The 12,951-nt window shown below is 37.9% G+C and overlaps 1 protein-coding gene across 2 annotated transcripts in view; it reads right to left on the bottom strand.

Annotated features, from left to right (window-relative positions):
- Positions 1–12,951, bottom strand: part of plxna1a (plexin A1a) — a 266,208-nt gene that overhangs the window by 125,489 nt on the left and 127,768 nt on the right. For both annotated transcript variants that reach the window (XM_039651985.2, XM_039651986.2), the window contains exon 9: positions 9,014–9,128. In XM_039651985.2, the coding sequence (XP_039507919.1) occupies positions 9,014–9,128 (115 nt within the window). The remainder of the gene's footprint in view (positions 1–9,013; positions 9,129–12,951) is intronic.

The raw sequence follows: 12,951 nt of genomic DNA, 5'->3' as shown, positions 1-12,951 counted from the left end.
TTGGCATATGTTGCCGCTTCTTGCGCTTGGCCCCGGTAATGGCTGCTTGCAGCTATATTTACAGTTGTAATTACATACATATTTTCCAAAATATAAGTACAATGTAAAAACATGTATGTACACAATAAGTCCAATGTATCAACTTCAATGTAAGTACATAGTACTAAAAGCCACTTAATATAAAGTGGGAACAAAAGGGTCATTTAGCACCTTTAAAGTGAATACCAATTTAACAATGCATATTCTTTTTCATAAAATTATAATAAATGTCAAATAAAAAATAATATGCTTAACATGACAGAGGTCTCGTGGCGTGTTTTTCAAAATTGATCATTTACATATTCAAAACACAGTGCTCATGGTGCAAGGTGCAACGCAATTGAAATGTAAGTGTGCATCTACATCGTAATTTAGGGGCTTTTCTTAGCAAAAACTGACAATCAGTTTGATTAAGAACTCAGCACATTGTGTAATTCGTATAACATTGCAGCTGAGGTATGGAATGGACATGGAAGCGCAGAGAGATGCAGTATAGTACTGTTGGGCAGCCGTGCTGAGGGAAAGAGGAGGGCTGTTTTTTTGGCTCTGGGATCTGGCAGCACTGCTCTGCTAGTCTGCTGTTTGTTTTGCTCAACTGCTGCCTCTAGCAATGCTCCTGCAAGCAAAACATGATATCTGCTGCTCTTTTCTTCCTCGTTCTCTCGCATTCTCTACAGTCTGAAAGAACCTGTTGGGCGATGCAGAAACGCTGTAGACCATCCACATTCCCTCGCTTCAGAGTGGAGAATGGATTTACATTGCATAGGAACAAATTTTGTGTTTGAAATATTAAAGACGAATGTTCTACACACACACACTATAGTACTCTATGAAATATCTAGAGGTAACCTGGTAAATATACCATGGTATGTGAATATGAGAATCACTTCATTCTTTGCACGTTCAGCACAAACATATATTAAAAAGCACTATTATTATTTTTTTTTGGATACCATAGTACCACCATAGTATTCTAGGAGCACCATTATGTTTTAAATAATTCATTAAATTAATCAAACATATCTTAATATTTGATAAGAAAACATTTTAAAATGGTGCGTTTTAAATGGTTCGTTCAGAGCCGATTAAAGCGGTGCTAATGTTCATGCCATCCTAAAAGTTTAGTTCTGAGGTTCATTACAGTTAGGATAGTGGAAACTGATTTTAGCCGGTAGTATATGCAGTATCAGTATTGACTGAGCTGCTAAACGACTTTGGCAAGCCTGTTATTATGTCTAACCAATTACTGTCAACAATTTGAGGGCAGCATCACCAAAAAAAAAAAAAAATTAAATCCTAGTAGCATTTTAATTACATATTTTGGCAAGTCTCTTCAGAGTAACAGATGAGGAACTAGGCTGTCATCTAATTAGGCAGTCTGGAGCTCGTTGACTAGTAAGGGCCAAACGGTGAGGGGGAAACAACTCATGGATCCATCCACTCTAAGAGGAGCCTGTTGTCGAATGAAAGGGACTTTGAAGTCTAAAAGGCCTTTAGAGTGTCCGCCCACACAGGGCTGGAAAATAGAGAGCCACTCAAAACTTAGCAAGATGTGGAATAATACAAACTAAAACTGGAGACCTGTTACTCATAGTGATGTACTTTCTAATAGAAATTTCAAAATGGCTACTAGGGAAACGTCGATTTTAAATTTGACTAGTCAGTCCATGGGTGTTTTGAAATACTAATCAGTCTAAAGGAATTGGCTAGATTTGCGTTCACCTGCTTTGGACTGAATCTTTGCAATTTTTAGGAAAATATTCAACTTCACATGCTGCCTTGAAATCGAAATGCCTTGTGGTTATACTAAAAAACGCAGAGCAAGAGATGACATGATTTTGCAATGCGAGTATGCTAACAGCTAAAGCACAACACGCTTTCAGCAAACTACTGCAAATTAAACTGCACCACTAAAAAAATATGAAAATTAACTAAATCTGAGGTTGGTTGATGGATCATTAGTAAAGTTGACCCCTGTGACCCATCCTAGTAGCTAATTGCTAAGGCCATTAATGTGAAGATGCAACTTATCTAAGATGATTTGGCTATGCAAACATGCTAACAGCTAAAGCACTCTTTTAAACACACGAGTGTAGCAGTTAAATAAGTCATATGATGTGATTTTAAAACTGCATTATTTTGTTTATTGGTGTAATATAGAATAGGTTAATATGTCAAAAAAAAAAAAACATACTGTACCCTATGACAGCACCTCTATACCTAGTGTGTCTGAAACGTGCTAAATTCTACAAAGCCCCTCCTTCCGAAAAGCTCTCAGTGCTCTGATTGGCCAGCAGTGTCGGAAATGTAACATTCCATTGCATAAACACAAGCTTCAGCTTCCAAGGCTTCTAAAGCATAACACAAATGTAATAATAATGTTGTCGGTTTTAGCGTCAGTTTCGCAAACCAATCAAAACTTCCAGTTTGGCTGGGGGGCGGGGACTTCAAACCACGCTTTGACATTCAATCACTGGCACTCGTGTTTTGAATCGGTATCGCTACCCAGATAGCAAACTGATATTGAATCAACGTGGAAATATGACATCGAAACAACGTTGATCTGACATTGTTTTGCTCATCGAATTAACGTTGAACCAACGTCAGATGCGTCATTCTTTCAAAACTAACGGAAAATCAACTTGAAATCAACGCGTTGTTTCAACGTTATGAAAGCAAACCAATTTTCGATTTCATTTAGCTTTGAAGAATGCCGCGTCTGACGTTGGTTCAACGTTAATTCGATGAGCAAATCAACGTTGTTTCAATGTCATGAGAGACGTCGTTTCCACGTTGATTCAATGTCAGTTTGCTATCTGGGTATTTTAGTGGTTTAATTCAAAATCCTTTTTTTAATATATCTCTGATAGTATTCGTCTGAAAGAAGAATGTCATATACACCTAGCATGGCTTGAGGGTGAGTAAATCATGGGCTAATTTTCCTTTGGTTGAACCATCACTTTAAAAACATACATCATTCTTATGAAAATACCTGAGATAGCTTGATGAACACATATATTATGTGTTTGTCTTCATGTTTCATCAGTCAAAACGTCTCTATTTGCATGTTATTATATCCATATAAGGCATTTCCTGAAACGTCATGAGATTTATACTTCTATGAATCTCACTTGTGGACTTTCAGTGTGAGTGTGAATCAGTAAAAAAAAAAAAAAATAGCAATATTTTCAGTACTCTTTCCACCACCTCTGTTCTGTGTAAAATAACTCTTGACCTCTGATTAACCTCTGAAAGCAAAATCAGTTTTGCTTTCGCATCCAAAAACCCTTCGTCTCTGCGACAACACAACAATTCAATGAAACCTCGTCTTCCATACTTAAAAGGGTTTCATATTCTGATGAAAAATCTTTTAAGGACCCAGTAGCACTGGACTGAGTTAAAAACAGCATGAGAAACTTGGTCCTGGCCCCGTATCCTTGGGCACCACCCAAGACTTCACGAGTGCTAGCGCCATCTCCTTGACTCCTGAATGTAAAATTCATCTTCGGTCTCCATTAGGCAGACAGACGCTGAGGCATCTGGAAATTAAGATTTAATACACTTTGAATAATTAAAGCCACAGATCAGTGGCAGCCTTAGATCCCTCCGAGAGGCCCAGTGCCAGAGAGAACGGGAACCGTTGGGCTTTGAGCTCTACTTGCAACACAGCGGGATGGACCGGCATCAAACAACAAAGGTGAGGGTGCATGGCAGGGTCCCCGTTTCTGCTAATTGCCTTTCTGATTAATTGATTAATTACAGTGAACCCTCATCGTTGTTATCCCGAGAGGATGAGGCGTTGGGTAGGATGAAGGTGGCATTTGATATGGAGTAGTTCAAGGAACTGAAATAACACGAGGTGAGGCATGCGCTCTTGGCACGGCCACTGGAATACCGATCCAGAGACCTGCTTCTCAAAGCTCCATCCTCGGCTGTTTGTAGTGCAGTGCTGTCAGTGCCAGTGCCTGGGATCAGAGGCACGGGAGACTGGAATTTACAGAGTATTTGAGGGAGCTGGGCAGAGATTTGAGTGAGAGAGAGAAGGATGAAGAAACGCCTGACAGCCAAACGGGACAGACGGTATATCAGAGCTGAATGGAATTTGGATGCTAGAAGTGGATGCTGCTCTCCACATGCAATAAGAAACAAAGGCCAGATCGAACAAGTGCAATTCAATTTAGGGCCAAAGGTGGGTAAGGAATATATGGCTGGCACTGTAAGAAGGTCATTTATGAATATGATGTTTGTATGTTTTGTTGAAATTATTCAAGTTCTATAAAAGACAGGCACACAGACTGAAGGTTAAAATAAGATTTGGCACAAAAGCACCACGTCCTACATAATGGAGTACTACTAAAATGCTGCAAAATGGAACATGGCACTATGTTTAGACGTGGAAAAATTAGACTGTGAGATCACATCTCCAGGTCACATATAGCCTATATACAGTATATATGTATAATAGGGCTGGGCAACGCATCCAAAATAAAAGGTTGTGTTTACATAATATATGTGTGTGTACTGTGTATAATTATTTTGTATATAAAAATTCACACACATGCATGTATATATTTAAGAAAAATGTGTTAATATATAAAATATTAATATTTATATTTAATATAAATTATGTATGAATATTATATATTTCTTAAATATATACAATACATACACAATTTATATATATATACAAAATAATCATACACACTACACACACATATATTATGTAAACACAAACTTTTATTTTGGATGCAATTAATCGCGATTAATCGTTGCCCAGCACTAATATATACATAGAGCCTATATACACAGTCCTTCCATATATACTGTTATTTTATTGTACGGATATTTTCATGACAATTAGTTGCATTTATCCTTAAATAATCTTGTTTTTTTATTATCATTATTCTTACTGGTGATTTTGATTAGATTCTCATCTATGTTAACCTGCATAAATCCGTATAAATATCATTATTTTGTGTTACAATAATGTGAACGGGGGTTATTTATTTTTGCATTACAGTAATATGAAATGTGCATGATTGTCATGCAAATAATGGCAAAATCTTAATTATACTGAAATTTTACTTTTCTGCATGAATATACAGCATATATACACTGTTCAACCACTTACTTTTTACAAACTTTCACAAAGAAATAACTTTTCAGTGTATACTGTTCAGACACAGTTTATACTGTTTTAACAGTTCGAAATCCCTTTCAAGCTTTATGAACCAATCACAGACATTATGCATGATCTAAAAAGGTAATTATGGGCTCTCGTGACAAACTGAAGTGAAATCTAAATGTATTCTCATTTTTAATTAAGTCCCTCAAAGCGAAAAGGAAGAAAGTATAAACACGACGGAAGTCCTGATAAAAAATTCTGTGTAGTTGGCAGCAGTATATTAGTTATACTGATTAGAATTGAGGCTGTAAAAGCCTGAGAATATACCTTTCTTTCAAGAAGACAAAAGAACTCCTTTGTTTTTGGTGTCTGTGTAGGCTTTCTTTGAATTATCATCCTGCAGACGACTATATCACAAGTCTTATGTACTCACACCACCCAGAAAAGCTTTTGAAACACTAAAAATAAAACATTTGCAGAGAGCCGAGTTATTTTATTACCAAAAAGCAATGTAGGTACAAGCTTTAAGGAGAAAGCTTTTAATGCTAACAGCTCTGCGTGAATTATGAGAGCTATATACAAGTTTTAAAATCACATATGCACCCCCAACAATCCTCTGCTTTTCCTGCTATTATCATGGGTGACATGTCTTTGTTTATAAGAGCAAACACAAGGCAGAGCATTACTGAATCACACAGTTCCCGCGGGAGCATCGAGGAGTTCCTTGGTGATATACCACCCCATGACTTATTTATCAAAACCCCCATTTGTCTCATCGGAGACGCACACTAATGAGTCTCAAATGAGGGAGAGAACGCAGCCGTAACACCAGTTTCATCATCCTTAAAACAAACTCCATTCATTACGCTTATGGACTGGGCGGCTCTGTCTCAATAGAGTTGGTTTAAAAAAAGACGGAGGAGAAAACAAAAAGATACTACGGCAAATGTTGATGGGTCGGCAGCTTTCATTCAGTCTCTCTGGTCCATTTATGGACAATCAATGTTGGTACACTATGAGCCCGTCAGCGTGACAACAAATGCTATATAGGTTTGAAAAAGAGAACAGCGTGGTAAACACCCACCCCACCATTATTCCAAAAATGATCCTGAAACGCGCTCAGCACAACCTTCTGTGCGGGTCTGTCAAATGCACTTTTGGCACTAGCAAAGGGCAAAACCGCTGTCCAAGTGTGACTGGTCAACAGCTGGGTTCACAAATAACGAATGCTGGAACAAGTGTGTTAGCAGTGCTATTTCTGTGTTTGTTTGTTTATATATATGTTTGTTTATTTCTCCTTGTGGATTCTTCAAGTGTGGCTTACTGAAGCAATTTTCCGCCTGGTCAGATTTAATGTGTTTCCACTGTTTATCCGCTGTCAGGCAAATGTTGATTTATATACATTTGATTTGCAAATGTGACTCATTACGATTGGGTGGCTGAACGGTTTATCTTTCATGTCTCCGAGAGGATGTTTGGCTGCTTTTTAAGGTATGGTTGTTCACAGACTGAGCAGTAATAATGACAGAGATAAAGACATTTGGAAAGGGATTGTGGGAACTGTTTTTGTGGATGGATGGACGGATGAATGGATGGACGGATGGATGGATATATGGATGGATGGTTGGGTGGATGGATGGATGTATGGGTGGGTGGGTGGGTGGATGGATGGATGGACGTATTTGGATGGATGGGTGGATGGGGGGAACTATAGTCATTCCTCAGTTCTACTTCAACTTATTTACTTGTCCAATCAATCAATCAATCAATCAATCAATCAATCAATCAATCAATCAATCAATCACCAACCTTAATAATGTAAAGTAGAACTTTAGTAGATTGATTGACGGATGGATGCATGGATGGATGCATGGATGCACAAAATTCATTACGCTTATGGACTGGGTGGCTCTGTCTCAATAGAGTTGGATAAAAAGAAACGGAGGAGAAAACCAAAAGATACTACGGCAATGTTGAGTTCCCAGGGTGGCTCAGCAGCTTTCATTCAGTCTCTCTGGTCTCTCAATCAATGTTGGTACACTATGGATGGATGGATAGATTATTATTAAGGTTGGTGATTGATTGATTGATTGATTGATTGATTGATTGATTGATTGATTGATTGATTGGACCAGTAAATAAGTTAAAATATAACTGAGGAATGACTACAGTTAGCACGGGTGTTAACCTTATGTTTATGTTTATAGTCATCACAAGAATGCCCCATTGATTCCCAGAAATGCTGTCTAGATAGGCACATCACTCGCTTTTGAGACCCCACTGCTGAGAATAATGAAAAGCAATCTCCGAAATCTCACTTCAACCACTAGTTATTAACCGGCGCTACCTGAAGATATCAGATGTGAAACACCAATCCTTCACTCCCGGCCTCAATTCTACACCTTCACCCACAAAACCCTGTCACTATCTCACCTTCATCCTCAACCCAATAAATACCAAATACCACCAACCTCCATGTCAAGAAGCATCTCTTCCAGTGTTTATTAGTCTTTACACACGTCACGGCAATGGTCACACTGAAGCTGTTTAGGCTAGTGTACCAACAGGAAATCTGTATTCAGGTTATGATGTAATGACATCTAGCTAATGTCCAAATCAATCATGCAGCAGCACATCTAGACAAAACACTAACTGTCAAGGAAAGAATTTTCAAGAGGAAGGATGATACTTAATGGATTTACATTTACATTTGTTCATTTAGCAGACGCTTTTAACCAGAGCGACTTAAACAGTGAATTTGCTTAATAAAATAATTTTTTGATGGAAAAATTGTGTCCATGACTTGTATTATGCAGTAACCATTTTACAAAATCAATAAAGCTATCGAGGCCATTTCACATGATGAATACAGTCAAGGATAAAGGGGTTAAAGACATTTTGCAGCACATTGTGATGAGCAGTCATCTTTTATGGAGAATCTATTCACAATCCACGTAAACATCAACATAAATATGAAGTAAACGATACATGAATCCTATAAAAGGAACATGGATGTAATGTAAAAATGTATCGCTCCTTCAAGGCATAATTCAGATTCAAACATTTTTATAAAAGATCCTGTGAATTAACTCAATGTCAATATTACGGTAGACCTACTGTATCACACATTTGAGGAATTTTTATACATTTTTAAAAATACATGACATAATACAAATAAAATGATAATAATAACATTAGGTGTACAAAATAAAAACAATACAAATTGAGGAAGAGGATACTGCAGCACACTAGTGAAGGGAATGAACACCGATAAGGCTGTGTGTAAAATTGTAAACATTTGTGTACATTACACCCAAATGCCCCTCTCAACGACAAAAGCGCTGTTTAACAGCTGCAGAGTGCATGAACAGCCCCCTGGTCGACTCGAAACGGTTTGAGATACAAATGCTCCCCCGAGACGACTTCGGCAGTCGAGAACGGGCGTGTGGAGGATTGATGCGTGTGCGTGTCAGTAATCATAACCCACTGTACATGCGTAATGCTGCCTCTCGCACTTCCAGCGCTCATAAGAAAAGGAGGGAGAGATGTGATTGATATTGGTTTTTATGCAAATGTAGCATTTGTAAATGTACAACACGATACAATTTGCATAGTCATTCAGTCAGTGCCGTTTATAAGTGCATTAATCCAGCGCCGCTCTCCTTAGAACAGCTGCTTACACAAAGCCAGCGCGAAAAGAACAACGCTTTGCAAATGGGACATGACTGCCCATGTGTGCATCTTCACCCCTGTATTTTTTTGGTGATGGGTCGCAAACGTGAAAAGCAATTTTCTATGAAATCAAAGGGAGTTGCATGTAAATGTATGCATTGTATTAGGCAGACTGACCTCGGATATGTTGACGCGGCCCTCTTGGAAAGAGCAGTCGTTGGCATTGTGGGTGCACATGTGTCGGTATTTGCACCAGTGGCATGGAAAGGAGCCGTTCACACAGGAGAGACACCTATCAAGAGAAAACGAGTATTGTTATTTGTAAAATTACTCATTCTATTATAAGCTTTCTATTTTAAACCAAAACATTTCCACACAACATAATCATGTTTGTCTTTCATCAGCATTGGAATTTGGAACTTTGCATAATATAAAACAATGTGTTGTCCTAAATGGGAATAAATCAGATTTTGATTCAACAAAAAGGTGTGCCTCAAGGCTCAATACTGGGACCACTTGTGTTTTATCATGTGAAGCACTCCTTTGCATAAAGTTGATACTATTATATCTTGTATGGCTTTATTTTACATCACACATTAATCATGTTTTACACAGTCAACTTTGGAATTGTATTTTACATCGATCTCAAAATTGTTTTTCATACAGTGTTTGTAAGAAACTTGTTTCTTAAAGGGTTAGTTCACCCAAAAATGAAAATTCTGTCAGTATTTACTCACCCTCATGTTGTTCCAAACCTCTATGTGTTTATTTGTTCTGCTGTACACAAAGGAAGATATTTGGAAGAATGTTTTAATCAAACAGATCTCATTCCCCATTGACTCTATGTATTTTTCCTACTATGGTAGTCAATGGGGAATGAGATCTGTTTGATTAAAACATTCTTCCAAATATCTTCCTTTCTGTTCAGCAGAACAAATGAACACATAGAGGTTTGGAACAACATGAGGGTGAGTAAATACTAATTGAATTTTCATTTTTGGGTGAACTAACCCTTTAACTAATATTTCCGCCTCTTGATTATTGTGATGATGTTTTTCAAACGACAACAAAATTAGATATTGCTTCATTTGATACAGCATATAATAGACTTTGCAGATTTGTTTTGGGTTGTCATCAATTTATATTTAATTGTATTTATTTTAATTATCCCACTTATTTATAACAATAATTTGTACCTTTTGTTTGTATGACGTATTTAAATGCATATCCGAGGCGTTTCATTCCCTGGCAACCGTCCATTAAACCCTATTACCAAGATGGTTTTTCAAACAAATCTACCTCTTTTATGTCTTCTCTTTCCATCTCTCAAGCAGAGGTGACAAAGAGCGGGTGATGTGAGATGGACAGAGATTGAGACAGATCAAAGACATGTCGGAAAGATAGAGCGAACTAACGCTCCCATCAAACAGCAAAGAAAAAGAAAGCAAAAGATAAGACGCAAACAGACAAACACAATCCATTCATTCAGGTATCACACAAAGTAAATGACCAAAGCTTCACATTCAACAGTTTAAAGTGACATTTACATCAACAACACTGATGATTTGTTCGTTTAAGACATTTAACGACTGAGCCCACATTTGACAGAGTTGGCACCTCAAGGTGAAGAAAATAAGAATGCCAGACACGTCACAAACAACACTGATCTGTCAACTTTCCACACGTCGCACTGAGACAAAGGTGTAGGTTGGCTTTGTTGCTATGGATACAGAGGAAGATTTTGTTGCCGTTTGGCAGAGGAGGACAAGGACGCTGGTCTGTACTCTAGTCTCAGAGACTCGTCTGAAAAAGTCATAACAGAAGAGCTGCGTGGGAGCAGTTTCTTATCACACATTCGGCATAAACTTCAGAATGAACTGAACTTGACATAAGAGGTGGAAACAGATTTGTGCGGTACTTCTAAACCATTACACAACTGTACAGGTGAAGTGAGTAAGTTCTGTGTCACTTTATATACATATAAATATGGACACTTTATCATGCAAAGGCAAAAAAACTATATACTGCTTTGGGGGTCAGTACATTTTTCAAAATGTTATTAAACAGTCTATTATTCTTACCAAGGCTGCATTTATTTGATCCAAAATACAGTAAAAAATGCAATATTGTGAAATATTATTAAAGTTTTGAATATTATATTTCTATTCTATATTTCTATTTTCTATATTTTCAAATGTAATTCCTTCCTGTGATGGCAGAGCTATATTTTCAGCATCCTTCTCCAGTCTTCAGTGTCACATGATCCTTAAGAAATCACTCTAATGCTGATTTTCTGCTCAAGAAACATTTTTCATTATTATCAGTGCTGTTAAATGCTGTTCTTTTTATCTATATAGTCACCAAATAATCCTTAAAAAAATCGTACACAACTGTTTTCAACATTGAAACGTTTCTTGAGCAGAAAATCAGCATATTAGCTTTGCCAACACATATATAAATTACATTTAATTTTCAAAGACTGCAAAATAATTTCTAAATATTACTCTATTTTGGATTACATAAATGCACCCTGTGTGAGCATAAGAGACTTATTTTAAAAACATATCCGATCCCAAAATTTTGAATAGTAGGAAATGAAATATACATGGACTTGGACGACTTTAAATAAATCTGAATCAGTTGCTATTTACGCCCAAGCTCTACAACTCAAATGTGGAAGTACAGCCCACAGAGTGCCACTTCCTCAGTATTTTAAGACACACCCCGCAAACTCCATGTAGCTCAGCGCTCCCGAATTCTCCCCAGATGGACCGTGCTTTTCTCATATCATGAAAAGGCTTCTGCGGTCAGTGAAAGCATCACAAAGAGGCGAGAAGTGCGCTCTACGCCTCTTCCCCTGTCTGTGCCAAATGTTCAAAGGCTTATGATCACGTCCGCTGCTGGTGCAGGATAAAGCTTTCTCCTCACTCTGCTCCGACTACATGAGACACAAGAGCCGCTGAATTAACGGACCAGCTGAACCTGACGCACGGAAATACAGAGATTCTAAAGCAGTGGAAAGAACACGAGGCTGAGAAAAGGAGAAAAACGAGGATGAAACGACAAAAAGGAACAGAAAGAGACGAGCAGAGCAAAACGAGAGAGCTAGAAGGGGGAAAAGAGAGAGAAGAAGCATCCACTAATGAATGTCACATTGGCACACTTTGATCTTGTATTATTCAGATCTTACTCCTGAAGTGGCACCAAGATTACAACCCATCACTGCTGACACACACCTCAACAGCCTCATGTCATCCTGCTTACTGCCAGTATTGTGAAACAGTTCGTTCAAATATTTCAATTGTTTCAAATGTCAACAAACCATTTTTTGAAAAAATGTACTTTCTAAATGTTCCCTTGAAATCCACTTACAATGCTAATAAAGTTCTTGCAACATAATTAAAAATAAAAGGATGAAAAAATGAAGAAAAAAATTATAAATACAATATAATAAGTTGATTAAAAGGTATGTTTACATTAATTATTGTTAATTCATTATTGTAATCATTAATGCAATTATCTAATCACAGGCAGTTGCTTCGATGCATTTAGGGGTGTGGTCCTGGTCAAGACAATCTCCTGAACTCTGAATGAGTTTTTCACAATCTGCTCAGTTACTGGGATTTTCACGCACAACCATTTCTAGGGTTTACAAAGAATGCTGTGAAAAGGGAAAAACATCCGGTATGCGGCAGTCCTGTGGGCAAAAATGCCTTGTTGATGCTAGAGGTCAGAGGTAAATGGGCCGACTGATTCAAGCTGATAGAAGAGAAATTTGACTGAAATAACCACTCGTTACAACCGAGGTATGCAGCAAAGCATTTGTGAAGCCACGACATGCACAACCTTGAGGCGGATGGGCTACAACAGCAGAAGACCCCACCGGGTACCACTCATCTCCACTACAAATAGGAAAAAGAGGCTCCAATTTGCAAGAGCTCACCAAAATTGGATAGTTGAAGACTGGAAAAATGTTGCCTGGTCTGATGAGTCTTGATTTCTGAGACATTCAGATGGTAGAGTCAAAATTTGGCGTAAACAGAATGAGAACATGGATCCATCATGCCTTGTTACCACTGTGCAGGCTGGTGGTGGTGGTGTAATGGTGTGGGGGA

This window comes from Pimephales promelas, chromosome 20 (assembly GCF_988280905.1).
Source record: "Pimephales promelas chromosome 20, fPimPro1.hap1.1, whole genome shotgun sequence".
In the NCBI taxonomy this organism is placed as follows: domain Eukaryota; kingdom Metazoa; phylum Chordata; class Actinopteri; order Cypriniformes; family Leuciscidae; genus Pimephales; species Pimephales promelas.
The sequence above is the reverse complement of the archived record's forward strand: the minus strand, read 5'-3'. Positions and strand labels throughout refer to the sequence as shown.